We start from the raw sequence: 14,125 nt of genomic DNA on the forward strand, positions 1-14,125 counted from the left end.
GGCAAGGGGAGGTGATCGAAGCCCAAACCATCCTTTGGCCCAGCTCAGCTCATCTCCTCACGGCACAGGAGAGCTCCAAGCTTCACCCTGGACCCAGAACCCTCACCCTGCCCCGTCACTGCCACACAGCAAGAGACACAGGGAGCAAACTCCACTTGGACTCTTATTCCTGCGTAGAAAACCATCATTTGGTATAAATATCAGAGCTCCAGGGGGGCAGCCTGCAGCTTGCTTGGCTGCTTAACAACGAAACACAAACACCCAGTCCCTGCTCTGTCCCCAGGCTTGGAATACAGCAAGAGGACAAGATGGCTGCAGGGGTACACCGAGGGGCCCAAAGCCTCAGGGCAGGAGGGCAGCCCCCAAACCCTCCCCCTGTCCTTGGAGCTTTCTTGCCTTCTTTTTAGGCCAGCGATGCCCAGGAGGCATTGGGGCTGTGCTGGGTGAAGGAAGGACATGGGGATGCGGCCCTGGAAGGTGATGGATCAGCTGCAGAGGGACTTGGGAGAAGGGACATGTGGTGGGACAGGGCACACACAGGCCTCATCAGAACCACTGAAGCACCACATCACTTAGGGTGGAAAAGGCCCTTGAGATCACTGAGGGGAGATCACTAAACCATGTCCCTCAGTACCACATCTCCACAGCTCTGAAACCCCTCCAGGGATGGGGACTCCACCACTGCCCTGGGCAGCCTGGGCCAGGGCATGCAGCCCTCAAGGGCAAGAAATTGTTCCTTCTGTCCAACCTGAACCTCCCCTGGGGTATTTTCAGGCCATTTCCTCAAATCCTGTCAATTACTCCTTGTGAGAAGAGACCACCCCCCACCTCACTCCAGCTATCTTTCAGGGAGTTGCAGAAAGCCAGGTGGTCTCCCCTCAGCCTCCTTTTCTCCAGGCTGAACAACTCCAGGTGCCCCAGTTGCTTCTCACCAGCCCTGTTCTGCAGACCCTTCACCAGCTTTGCTGCCCTTCTCTGGACCTGGCCCAGCCCCTCAATGTCCTCCTTGGAATAAGGAGTCCAAAACTGAACCCCCCAGGATTCGAGGTGTGGCCTCACCAGTGCCACCAGTACATGGGGATAATCCCTGCCCTGGCCCTGCTGGCCACACCGTTTCTGCTCCAAGGCAGGATGCTGTCGGCCTTCTTGGCCACGTGGGCACATGCTGGCTCATCTTCAGCTGCTGTCCAACGCCCCCAGGTCCTTGTCCATCTAGCAGCTTTCCAGCCAGGCCCTCCCCACACTGGTTCTGCCCTCTGCAAGCAGCCCAGCAACCTCTAAGCCACAGCTACAGGTTCAGAGAGACCTTTTGGGAAGCTCTCCCCACCCCAGCCAGCCCCTCAAGTACTGGCTGGGGGGTGTCACAGCCCCCCTCATCACCCTTCCCACCACCCAGCAGCCCCAAGGCTCCCACCCAAATTCTTGCCACCCTCCCACTACAAGAGTGGGGCTGCCCCCACTGCAACTGGCGAGGAGGGTTGGCTAGGGAGGGGTGGGAGCAGCCCCCAGAGACAAGAATTGCGATTGAAAAGGAAAGGATGTGGCCACTATCTGCCATTTTAAGTTAGAAATGGTTCAGTTGTCCCATAGCCTTCAAAAAAACAAAACCCCAAGAGCTGGTGGTCCCCACCCTCCCCATCCCACCCCCCCTTAAAACTCCAGAAAATCACAGTTCCGCGTTCCGCTACGGTTTCCCTTTTTCCTCAGCGGTGGAAGCGGTGGTGGGCACCTGGGTGGGTTCCTGCTGGGTTCATGGGTGGGTTGCTGTTGGGTTCCTGGGGGCTTCTCCCCTACCCTTTCTCGCCTTCTCCTTCTGCGTGCCCCCAGCACCTCCCATGAAGCTCAAGGAGCCCGGAAGAGGCGCACGCCAAGGCCCCTTCTCCCTGGGGAACGGGCAGCGCGTGGGGATGGAGAGGAAGGAGGCCAGCAGGTATTGCAGGGGGGCAACGGCGGAGCCCCCTCCTCACCTCCATCCTCACCCTGGCTTCCACGTTTTGTCCGTGGGGACCGGGAGGGGGACGGCGAGCACACAAGAGGGAGGAGGCCTGGAGGTCTGGTGGAGGAGTCAAGAAGGAGCCTCTGGGTGTTGTGAGCATGAATGAGCAGCTCAGGAAAACCAAGAAACAAGCAAAGGAGGAGGAGCAGCAGTCTGGAAACCATCGTGTGCCGGCAGGGCCGCAGTCCGCTCGCCGCCAGGCAGAGCTCGGCCTCTCCGCTCCCCCCAGCCCCTTCCACCATGGCCGGGGGAGCAGGGGAGGGAGAGGAGCCCCCGGCTCCCGGCCCGGAGGCAGGGCTGGCGCTCACATCATGATGTGGCGGCGGCGGTGCAGGGCCAGGTGGTCGGAGCGGGAGAAGCTGCGGTCGCAGTCCGAGCAGCGGAAGGGCTTGATGCCGGTGTGCTTGCGGAAGTGCCGCGTCAGCTCGTCCGAGCGGGCGAACTTCCAGGTGCAGCCTTCCCACGTGCATTTGTAGGGCTTCTCTCCTGGGGGAGGGGCAGAGACACGCGTCACCGAGGCCCGGGGGCCGCACGGGCAGGCGAACCCTGCGAGGCTTTAGCTCGGACAGGACCTTCAAGCTCACCCGGCTCCAACCTCCCCGCCACGGGCAGGGACGCCTTCCCCTAGGCCAGGCTGCACAAGGCCTCATCCAGCCTGGCCATCAACACCTCTTTGAACACATCCACAACCTCCCTGGGCAACCTGTTCTGGGGTCTCACCACCCTCACTGTGAATGTCTGCTCCCCTCCTCAAGCTTCAAGCCATTGCCCCTCGTCCTGTCCCTACAAGCCCTTGTAAAAAGTCCCTCCCCAGCTCCCCTGCAGCCTTCTTCAGGTACTGGAAGGCTGCTCAAAGGTCTCCCTGCAACCTTCTCTTCCCCAGGCTGAACAGCCCCAACTCTCTCAGCCTGTCCCTCTGATCATCTTAGTGGCCTCTTCTAGACCCACTTTAGTGGCTCCATGTCCCTCTTGTGCTGGGGGCTCCAGAACTGGAGGTGGAATCTCACCAGAGCACAGCAGAGGGGCAGAATCACTTCCCTGTCCTGCTGCTCACACTGCTTTGGATGCAGCCCAGGACATGGCTGGCTTCTGGGCAACCATTGCTGCCTCATGGTGAGTTTTCCATCAACTGACACCCCAAGTTCTTCTCCTCAAGTCTGCCCTGGAGCCACTCCTCACCCAGCCTGGATTTGTGCTTAGGATTGCCCCAACCCAGCTGCAGAACCTCACACTTGCTCCTTGGTACCCCTCTGCTAGCCCACATCTTGCCCAGCACAGTCCATGGGCACCTCTGGGTGCATGCTGCTGCTTTTGGCTGTCACAGCACTGTGTCCATGCCACCAGCAACACCCCAGATGGCATGAAGGTGTGTGCACCCCCCTACACCTGCAGCATTGCCTCATCAACCCCCAAGAGGCAAACCACAGGGTTCACTGTGCCACCCCTCAGGGTGCCTCTGCCTGTGGCACCCTCCCATGGACAACACCCACTGCCCTGCCCAGGGCCTGACACAGCACCGCCCCATGGTGCCAGCTCACAGGGTGCTGAGCACGTAACAGGAGAGGGTGCTGAGAGTGCCCTGCCCCAGAGAGCTGGGGGTGGCCAGAAGGGGAGAGCCCCAGCAGGGAGCACCCCAGAACCAGACCTGGGGACAGGGGAGTCCACAGGACATGGCCCTGGATACCAACACCCCAGAGCCCAAGTGTCCCCCAAGGCCTGCATTGCTCCCAAGGACCTCCACAAACCCTGGAAGAGGGTACCAGCACCCCCAAAAATCCCACCCCTTCCCTGGCAGAGGGTCTTGGTGGCCTCCAAAGTGCCTCCTCGAGCCCCCCCAAAGGACTCCCCCAACCTGTGGCAAAGTGTGCTGGCACACCTGAAGAGCCACTTTGAGACCCCAAGGGCCACCCCCCAGTCTCTAGCACAGGACCTAACAGGTACCCCTCAGTGACCTCCCACCCACCAGCAGCGGGTACCAGCACCCACAACAGGCCATGCCCAATCTCTAGAGGGGGTGCCAGCACCCCTAAATAACCTCCCACAAGCCCCTGGTAGAAGCAGCCAGCATGCTGAGCCCCTAAAAGGGACTCTCCAGTATCCAGCAGAGGGTGCCAACACCCCCAAAAACATCCCTGAGTGCCCAAAGTGCCCCCACCTGGTTTTTTTTCTTTTGCAGAGTATGCCAGCAGCCCTGAAGAGCCTTCCCAATCCCCCAGAGTGGCACCCAGCTCTACTACAGGGAGCTGGCACCAAAACAGAGCTACCTCAGATCACAGTGCCAAACCACCCCCACCGCCTCTCCTGGGATGCTCTCAGGCAACGGGAAGCAGGAGGGCACCGATCCTGACCCTCCCTGGGCAGCAGCAGGGTGTGGTGCTGGCTCTAACCTGTGTGTATCCGTCGGTGAGCTTTGAGGTGGGAGCTTTTGGTGTAGACCTTGTTGCAGCCCTCGAAGTCGCACTGGTGGATTCTTCTCTTCTTCAGGTCAGGGGATTCCGCTCGCTGCCCCCGCGCCGCCGGCCTGCCAGGAGGAGGGACGGATGAAGGGCATGGGCCCCACGGCCACAGCATCCCCTGGGGCGCCTGGGGACACGCTGGGGACAGGGTGAGGTGGGGGGAACACGAGACTCACTCTCTCTGGAGGTCCTGGAAAGGTGCTGGGCCACTCTCAGAGGCACTGTCCTCGCTGTCGCTGTTCATGTCCATGGGGTACATGGAGCTGGGGTCGACTTTCACTGGTGGGGGGCGGGAAAGAAAAGCTATTGAGAAACAAGGAGGGAGGGGATGAGGCTTGTAGGCAAAGAACAAGAGACATCCCCTAAAAGAACCCACCCCTGCACTGTGGGCACAACCCTCCCTCTGCTACTGCAGCACCCCCAGTGCTGCTGCTGCTGCCCAACACAATAATCTCAACCCCACAAAAAGAAGTCAAATCAGGGAGATGGAGGAGGCTCAGCACTGTGGGGTATGAGAAGTGGGGGGACACAAGTGGGGGAGGGAAGGGTACCCCCTTCAGCTGCCTGCTCCTGCCCAGAAGAGCCTCCACACCGTGGGGTATGAGACATGAAGGGCACAACTTGCAGAGCTGGCACCCCTTCAGCTCCTGCCCAGAGGAGGGGAGATCCAGGCTCCCCACCCCGGATATGGCAGGAAGCTGGGAACGTCCTGGGAAAGGGAATGGGAAGGGGGTGGGGGCAGCTGAACTGAAACCAGAGCTGCTGGCAGGCAGCAGGGAGCGAGTGGAAAGGGCAGGCAGGCTGCCAGCGGCGGGATGGGCAGGCAGTGCCATGCTGTGCGTGTGCCCTGCCCTGCCCTCCTCGCCTCCCCGCGGCGGGGGGGCTCAGGGGCCGCTGGGTGCAGGTGGTGGGGTGGCCACTCCAGGATGGACAAACTGCTGAGGGGCCACCCCAGGAGGTGGGACCCCCCCCAGAAAGGTCCCCCCGCAGCGTGCCCTTACCAGAGCCGGCGTTCTTGCCGTCCCCCCCGATGAGGGGCACGGTGATGGCGGCCACGCTGTCCGTGGGCATGGTGGTGTAAACCACGGGCAGGGACTGCACCACCACGGGGATGGTCTGCAGGCTGCCCATCTTGCTGGGCAGGTTGACAGAAGGGATGGTGTGGATGACGTGCAGGATCTGCTGCCCACCGCTGCCCTGCGTGGAGGCCAGGATGGAGCCGGGCGAGAGGACGGCAGGGATGGCCGAGGTGGAGCCGAGGCCAGAGGGCGTGATGGACACCGTGGTGGGGACGGGCAGCGGGGGCGCCACCAGCATGGGGGAGGACTGGACCGAGGTGGGGGGCGGCGGCGGCGGCGCCGGAGCCGAGGTCGCTGCCACTTTGGATTTGTTGAGGGAGAGATCCACAGGCTCAGCCTGCGGCTGGCCGCAGTCGCTGGCCAGCAGCTCCTCGGGGGGCTCCGTCTTGATGTCTGCCAGCAACACCGGTGGGTCGAGAGGACCCTCTGCCAGCAGTGCCGACGAGCTCATGGCGGCTGTCACCTTCCCCTGCGAGAGACACACAGCCTGTGAGGACAAACCGCAGGACACCGGGGCAGGGCAGTTAGGGGCTTCGGCTGCCTTCAACCCCGACCTGCGGGACGCGCCTGCGGGGTGAGCTCGGGGACAGCTGACAGAGAAGCCCGCGGGGCTCTCCAGGCCGTGCATGGCGGCAGGGAGCGGGCGGGGTCCCCCAGGCGCCGGGCGGGGTGCCTCAAGCGCCGGGCGGGCCCCCTGCAGCAGCGGGCGGGCCCCCTTTAGGGCCGGGCGCCCTCGGGGCCGGGCGGGTGCGCGCAGCCCCGGCCCGGCCGCTCCCTCGCGAGGGCCGCTGCCCGCGCTGAAGGCGGGAAACGGAAAAAACCGCCCCCTCCCCCCGCCCCCGCGTGGGGCTTTGTGCCGCGCGCAGGCCACGCCCCCCCACCGCGCGCCCTGGGGCGGGGCGATGCGTGGGCGGGGCCGAGAGTGGGTGGGGGCACGGGGAGTAGGCGGGGCCGGCGAGGGGCGGAGTGGGCAGGGCCGGCGCGGGGCGGTGGCGGCCCCGCCACGCTCCCCTCCCCCGCGCCTTAAAGGGACCGCGCCACCATTACGCGCAATCCGCTCCCCCCCACCAAGACCCAACAGAGGGTAAAATGGGAATGGGGAGGGGGGGCACCACTCACCGCCCCGGCAGCGCGGGAGGGGCTCCTCCGCGGGTGCGCGGTGCTCATCCCCTCCGCGGGCAGGATCATGCTCCCGGCCGAGCCGTGCCGAGCCGTGCCGGGCCGTACCGAGGTGTGAACGGCCCCGCGGCTCCACCCTGGCTCGGCCCGGCCCGGGGTGGAGCTCCTTAAAAGGGGCCCGGCCACAGCAGGGAGGGGCCCCCCCCTGCGGGAGGCACCCGGGGAAGGGCCCCACCCGGGACAACCCAACACCCCCTACCCCCTCATAACCCCATCCCGGAACGCTGCGCACACTGCACGGAACCGAAGGACCCGCACGCACCCAGCAGCACCTCCCGCACACACATCCCTCCTGCCCGGGGGTCCCCGGGTACATGGGCGCGCGTGGGTACCCCCCGGAGCAACACTTCGGCACCCCAGCACTGCTTCCCCCCCTACTCCCCGCACACACGCCCCTCCCACGACCCCCGACCCCAAAGCCAAGGACCCCCCCAGCACGTACCTGCCTGCAAGCAGAGCCCTTGCCCCCCCACGCCAGGCACCCCGAGCCCCCCACGCACCCTCACTCCTCACACACGGGCACAGGCGCGGCCCCGCCCGGCCCCGCCCCGGGGCACACCCAGCGCACACACCCTGCGCGCACACACACCCCGCCCGCGGCCGGGGTGGGGGAGGGCACCCCTGGAACGCATACGGGCAGAACCCCCCCCCCCCCCCGCAAAAGCAATGCAGACCCTCACTCAGCAAGATACCCACTCTCCTCAAAACATCCCCGCTCACGGAGCACTGGGACCCCCTCAAACACCCCCACTCTCAGCCAGGGAGCCCCCGAAAATCTCCAGTTCAGCCAAGGACCCCCCCCCCCCCAGTATCTCCACGTTCAGCCAGGGACCCCCGCAGCACACCCACACTCACAAACCATCAGAACTCCCCCAAACACCTCCACTCTTAGCCAGGAGTCCCCCCCAAAAAAAGTCTCCACATTCAGCTAAGAACCCCCTCCAACATCTCCACATTCAGTCCAGGACGCCCCCCCCCAACACGCCCCCACTCACAAATCATCAGAACCCCCTAAACACCCACAAACGCAGGCTGGGGCCCCCCCGCCCCCTAAAGACCCTCACTCTCAGCGACACACCCCCCACACACATCCTCCCCCCGCAGTATTCATATATTCAGCTGGGACTCTCCCAACACACAGAATCAGCCAGGCGCCTCCCCCCCCAAAAAAGAAACCCACGTAGAGCCAGGGGCACCCCCAGACACCCCCTCACAAATCAGTGGGACTCCCCCAAACACCTCCACGCTCAGCCGAAGACCCCTCAGTACCCACAGATTTAGCTGGGACACCTCCTAACACACACAGGCAGAGAGCCAGAGACACACACCCCCCACTGCCAGGAAAAAATGCACCCCGCACAAAGCCAGAGACCCCCACAGCAGCTGCCCCCAACTTAACAATTACCAGCCCCCCCCAATACCTCCCCACTTAAACAAATAAACACACACACCCCCGACACCCCCACTTTCGGATAGGGACCCCCAAAAACTGCTCCTCCAACATTCATCCAGGGACCCCCCTCTGCCCTCCCCAGACACGCCCCTTCCCCCGCTCACACATCACCAGGACCCCCCCAGCCACACCGAGCTCTCCCCCACTCCAGTACCCACATATTCAACTGGGGGGACACTTCCCCCCCCCAATATCCCTTCACAAAAGCAGCGACCCCCCAAAGCCACCACCCTCCTTGAGCACGCAGATCACCAGCACCCCTGAAGTACTCTGCAAGTCTCCCCCGAACAACCCCCCCAGACTCAGCCAGGGACCCCCGCATTCACACATCCCCGGGACCCCCAAAACACCCTGTCCTAGCTCCCCCTCCCCCCAGAAACCCCGAACCACCACCCTACATTCAGGTACTTCCCTGCACACCTCAAAGCTGGGGACCCCCAACCCCAGCTTTCCCCACCCCGTCAAAGCCCCCGCAGGACTCCCATCCCCTCACACCCATGGGGGAGGGTCCCCACATTCACACCTATTTTGAGGGGGTCACAAAGGGGGACACCCCCTCCCCCATTTACTGCACTCCAAAGCCCCTTTGGAGGTGGGGTGGGGGTCGGCTGTTGGGAGATTGGGTGGGGAGTGGGCAAGGAGGGGGGGGAGTCTTGCTGTGCTTGTGTCCCTCCTCAGTGAACTGAATTCTTCCATCCTCAGCCCAAAACACAGCCAGGACTTTTTTTGGGGGGACGGGGGACGGACACACAAGAGCGGACACGCAAGCGCCCCCCTCCTCCAACAATATGTTGGGGGATCCCCCCTTTTTTCGTGTGTTGTTTCCCCCCTCCCCTCTCCCCCCCGGTCCCCTTTCTTTTTTTACCCTAAGCTAGCTGAAGGGCGGAGGTGGGGTCACCATGAGGTGACCTGGGGGGGGATGTGCTGCTTTCAACCCCTCCCTGCCTGCTCCCCCCCACACCCATGGGCGTGGGGTGGGGGGGTCACACCCCCCCGTGGAATTTCCTCTCTGCTCCACCCTCTGGCAGCAGCCACTGGGATGGGAGGATGGGGGGGGGGGGGGCGACACACACCGAGAAGGGAGGGTGACACCGCTTAAAGGCAGTGGGGGCTCCTTAAGTCTAAGAGAGGAGGGCAAATGATGGATTTTTAGGGGCACCCCCCCGCCGGGGAAGGAAGGGAGAAAAAAAAGGCAGGAGGTGGGGCTGGCCCTTTAAGAGCAAAGGGCGTGGGATGGGGGGGGAGGGAAGGGAAGGGAGGGGCTCGATTTATGTGTCCCCCCCTTGGTGTGACCTCTCCTGGTGCCCGCCCCGGAAGCCACCACGATGCGGGGGGGGGACACGCACGACACAAAACCCATGGCGGGGGAGGGGAGGGGCGGGACCACTGCCCCCCACCCCTTTCCCTGCGCTTCCAAATTTCCCCCTCCGTATCCGGCCGTTGCCCCTTTAAGGCACCCCCACCCCACCTCCCGCCGCAAAAATCCACGCCCCATCCACACCCCCTGGGGGGGGTCCAACCTGGTTAAAAGTGCTCCCTTCCCCCATCCCCTCCCCCCCCCGCAAAAAAAACCACCTTCAGTCTGTCCCTGGCTGCCTCCTGCGAGCACATCCACCACCCCCACCCCCCCGTAGCGCTGTCGCTGTCCCCTGGGGGGGGGGGAAATTTTCCATCTCCCCATTCTCTGGGTGAGGTTGGGGGGGAGGGGGTGTCACACCTCTCTTCCCCCCCCCCAATCCAAAAGTAAGGTGCCCCGCCCTGTGGTGACATCACCGGCAGCCAATGGGTGGCTCCCACCCCCCCCACCCCATTTTGCATCCTGCGTTACCATGGAAACAGATGCAGGGACTGGGGGGGTAGGCTCCCCCTGCTTTGATCCCATCAGATCTGCCCTCCCCCCCTTCTCCAGGAGGCCCCCCCCAGATCTGGTGATGGTGGGGGCTGAGATCTGGCAAACTCGTGGCAGTGATGGCTTTGCTCCCTCCTCCCCCCACCCCGTTAAGGTCATCAGTCCCTTGTGCTCACCTCCCCCCCATAATGAGGCATGGATCCCTACCCCCCCAAATCCTGGATGAGAATCAGGGGGTGTTCCTAGGGGAGGGTTGGTGTCATCCCCATGCCGCTGCCGGGTGTCCTGTGTCCTCCCCACTAAAAGTACTTGTGCCCCCCCCTGCCCCAGGACCCCACCCAGGGAGCAGGTTGACACCCTCCTGCGTGGGGGCAAGGTCATAGCAGAGCCTCTCTGAGGGGGTTACAGCAGGGGCTGCAGTGGGGTGGTAGGGGAGTCCTGGTGTCCCCAGGGGTCTCCCCCACCCTGCATAGGCTATAGGTAGACCTAAGGTGGGAGTCATCACCCTGTGACCCCCTCCCCAAAAAACTTCAGCCCTCCCCCCCCCCCGCCTGCTCTTGGGGTGGTGGATTCTACCCAGCCTACCCCAGAGAGACACAGGTTCTGGTGGCCACTGTACCCTCATAGGAACCCCTCACCCAACCCTTATGGGTGCAGCCCCTTCCCTTGGCCAACCTCCTCCTTTTGCCTTCTCTGGAGCTTGTGAAGGTTTTGGGGACCAGAAAAGCTTTTTGTGGACAGAGAGTGGACAAAGTGCCTGGATGGACCTCCAGCTGCAAGCCCCAGGATGCCAAACAGCACACACCCCCCCCCCCCCCAAAAAAAAACAATCAAGAGAAAGGTGGTGGCTCCTGCTTCCCCTTCCCACAACTCCTTCCTGGAGCCCCAAGGAGAAGGTCCAACACCACCAACCTTCTAGCTCCAAGAAGCAGCATGGGTGGTCTCAGCAGGTCCATGGAGGTGACCACCACTGGAGCTGGGCTGAAGGCGAGGGATGCAGTCCCCTGCCACTGAGCTCATCTTGATGATTTGACACTGCAGGACAGAAGAAGGCTGGTCACAAAGGAGAAGGAAAAGGCCACCAGCAGCCCTCAAGCAGCAGCCATGATCTGCTTGGGTACAGTGGTGGGCATCCTTCTTCCCTGGCCTGGGAGCAGCTGAGAAAAAAAATCAAAGCAGCCCAGAAAGGGCTCTGCTGTCCACCTCCCACCCTGAGGTGAGGAGCTGAAGAAGTCCAGATCTCCTCCATTCAGCCACTTAAGAGAGAAGCTCCACACCTCTGCTCTCAAGGTGAACAAAAGATGTCACATCTCACCATGTGGAACCCACAGGACCTTGGCAGTGCCCCCTCCCACCCCTCTCCTCCTGAGTGGGCCTGATCCACCACCATGGGCATCTTCGTGGCCCAGTTGCACCAAGATGTTTAAGCAAACAGCAGTGGCTCTGCAGGGAGATGCTCCCTTCCCACCACCCTTCTGTGGAGCACAGTCCCTCCATCAGAAACAGTGCTGGAGCCTGCTCCTCACAGCTGTAGTTTCATCAGATGCTTCAGCTGGAAGCCTGCAAGTGCAGGTTTCAACCCCAGTGAAGTGGACACTGCTTTGGTTTTGATGTGCTGAACCCCAAACACCAACGCAGTCTTCTGGAGGCACACATGGAGAGGTGGAGACTGGAAGGACCCAGTGGATTCAAAGTGTTGTGGTGAGCATTAGGAAGTCCCAGTGGTCACTGGTCATGGGGGAAGTGACTATTCCTCTCTCTTTAGCACTTTGGAGACCACAGCTGGACCCTGTGTCTCCCTCAGACACAGGAAAGGAGATACCATGCCCTGTCCAGGAGGTACAAGGAGAGGACTGGGTCGGCTCAGGGGCTCTTGCTGCTCAAGCAGGTACAGGAAAGAGCCAGGCTCCTCATGGAGATGGGTGGTGACAGGAGACAACAGCTCCACATGAAGAGCTTCAATACATGGATTAAGGCTTTTGAAACCGTGAGGGTGACCACACCTTGGGGCCCAGCTCTTGGTTAGGAAACCTCACTCTTGGAGACACTCAAGTCTCAGCTAGTCCAAGCCCTGAGCTATCTCCACAGAGCAGGAGGATGGAGATGGGGCCTGGCCTATCTCATTGTGTTGAACTGCAACTGTTTGAGATAGAGCATCACATGATCCTAACCACCCAAAACTGTCCCTTCCCCCTCTCACAACTGGGGAAGATAATTCTTCTGGCCCAAAGCCATTTCCCACAAGGTCACAGAAATCATATGTGATTAACACAGGAGACCTTCTTGACCTCCAGGCCCTTAGGGACAGCAGAGATGCTACTCAGCCTACAAGCCACAAGAGCAACATCTGGAGCAGGCATCAACTTTTTTGAGAACAAGAGCTGCCAGAGTAAGGAGGAAGAGTCTTCTAGAAGTAGAGTGAGGGTGCTGGAGCCCCTTCTACCACACCTGGCTGCTCAACTATGTCAGGGGAGCTGGAAGGACCCTGCCTCATGCAGCTGCCCACCAGCCTCCTCTAAATGCCCCACAGAGACAAACAAATGGACCCTTTAACTGCTGAAAGAGTTAAGGAGGTGGCCTTCAGCTAAAGCCACCCATGTATATATGGCCACACTAGGGGTGGGCACTGGAGAGCCTGCTCCTCACCAGCTCTGGGACCGTAGTTTGTCACCTCCCTCACCTCACCCCTTATTTCCTCCCTCACCTCACCCCGTATTTCCTCCCTCTTACCATCATCCCACTTCCACTGCAGAAGTTTATTCCCTATGGAAACCCAGCTCCATGTAACCATGGAAATGAGGCAGCAGTTCCCACCATCCTTCCCTCCATCTCCAGCTGCCTGCTATGAAAATGGCCTTGCAGCAGAAGGTGCCTCAGTCTGTGCTGGAACTCTGGCCATAAGCCACCTTCTGCTCTCCTGAGTTGTGACAGTGGTCTCCTGCAAGTGAAGCCCTTCCTGAAGTTCCTTCAGAGGAACACCTGAGGTATGACACAAGGCTCCCATGACTTTTTGGAATCATAGACTTGTTTCTGTTGGAAAAGACCTCCGAGGCTGAGTCCTGAGGCCACCAGGGCCATTAAACCACGGCCACAAGTTCCTTGAACACCTAGCAGCAACATGGATCAGCAGCAACTCATCCTCCTGCCCTCCTCAACAGCACTGAGGGCAGGCTGGGGCACAGAAAGCCCTAAAGTTCCCCCACAGAGCAGAAGGGCAGGGATTGACCATGTCTGTGTGGTGAGGCAGCATCTGCAAGAGGTGACCGTAGCTGTGTCTTTGCTTGCTCCACCTCAACATCAGGGCAAAAGCAACCATGGGGGAGATCTGCTGTTCCCTCCCCAGCACTGAAGGCAAATGGGAAAGAGGCTGGAGATTACAACAAAGGGTGTCCAAGTTCTCCAGAACTTCCAGCACCTGAATTGTTAACAGGAATCTCAGTTTGTTCTTCTCCCATGAGGACACTGCCTCGAGGATCCTCCTCCTCCACACCCAGCCTGAGAGAGCACCAACATCTGCTGAGGAGGCGGTGTGAGACACGGGCGCTCAGTGCCATGAAGAGCAAGAATGGATGGAAGCTCTGTGAGGAGCTCTCAGCTTCCCCCTTCAGACATGCCCTTCAGCTCCTGGCTCCTGACAGACCTCCCCAGCATGTGTCTGGGCAGGGAGGAAAGCAGGGTTTTGGGAACACAACATAGAGAGCTGGGCTCAGAGTCACCACACCCTTCTTCACAGAGGAATTTGAAGGGGGTGGGGGGGGAATAAGGAGGAGAGATGGTGACAACCATCAGTTCTCACCCAGCAAGCCAGAGATGCCCCAACTCATTGCACTGCTGGTCCTGTTTAATGGAAACCACACCAAAAATCCAGTAAAAAATAGACACTGATGTCAAGTGAAGTCCAAGCAGCTCATCACAAACAACTCCTGCAGCTCCTGCACTGACCACACGTCCTACAGTTCCTCCTGACTCACCAGAATGAAGATCAGACATAGCAGGACTAGCTCACTGCTTGGTCACTCAAGGGCTTTGGCCACCCTTACCTACCACTTTGGTGAGTGGAAAGAGGCCATGTCCAACCCAAATGCTTCACCTGTGGACTGGGTTTTTACCTCC

At 61.2% G+C, this 14,125-nt stretch overlaps 1 protein-coding gene across 4 annotated transcripts; it reads right to left on the bottom strand.

Moving 5' to 3' along the window:
- Nucleotides 1-1,539: 1,539 nt before the first annotated feature.
- Nucleotides 1,540-7,174, bottom strand: KLF8 (KLF transcription factor 8). 4 transcript variants are annotated; one of them, XM_068151941.1, is made up of 5 exons: nt 7,153-7,174; nt 5,454-6,000; nt 4,629-4,755; nt 4,384-4,517; nt 1,540-2,482 (listed from the first exon to the last, which is right to left on the bottom strand). In XM_068151941.1, the coding sequence occupies exons 2-5, from the start codon at nt 5,980-5,982 to the stop codon at nt 2,301-2,303; spliced, it is 972 nt and encodes a 323-aa protein (XP_068008042.1). In that variant the 5' UTR covers nt 5,983-6,000; nt 7,153-7,174; the 3' UTR covers nt 1,540-2,300. The 4 variants fall into 4 exon arrangements, with proteins under 4 accessions (XP_068008042.1, XP_068008040.1, XP_068008039.1 ...); XM_068151939.1 differs by lacking the exon at nt 7,153-7,174 and adding an exon at nt 6,651-6,913 and having other exon boundaries at nt 4,629-4,731; XM_068151938.1 differs by lacking the exon at nt 7,153-7,174 and adding an exon at nt 6,651-6,913.
- Nucleotides 7,175-14,125: the final 6,951 nt, after the last annotated feature.

Source organism: Melanerpes formicivorus, unplaced genomic scaffold (assembly GCF_026170545.1).
Source record: "Melanerpes formicivorus ecotype bairdi unplaced genomic scaffold, bMelFor1.0.p_v2 SCAF_22, whole genome shotgun sequence".
NCBI classification, from domain to species: Eukaryota; Metazoa; Chordata; class Aves; order Piciformes; family Picidae; genus Melanerpes; species Melanerpes formicivorus.

What these genes read in the sequence shown, in the direction of transcription:
- KLF8 (XM_068151938.1), bottom strand. Translation starts at nt 6,719, where the DNA reads ATGATCCTGCCCGCGGAGGGGATGAGCACCGCGCACCCGCGGAGGAGC. An exon ending in CGGCAAGAACGCCGGCTCTG is followed by an intron (nt 4,756 to 5,453) that starts GTAAGGGCACGC and finishes GTTTCTCAATAG; the next exon opens with CTTTTCTTTCCCGCCCCCCA. An exon ending in TCACCGACGGATACACACAG is followed by an intron (nt 2,483 to 4,383) that starts GTTAGAGCCAGC and finishes CCCCTCCCCCAG; the next exon opens with GAGAGAAGCCCTACAAATGC.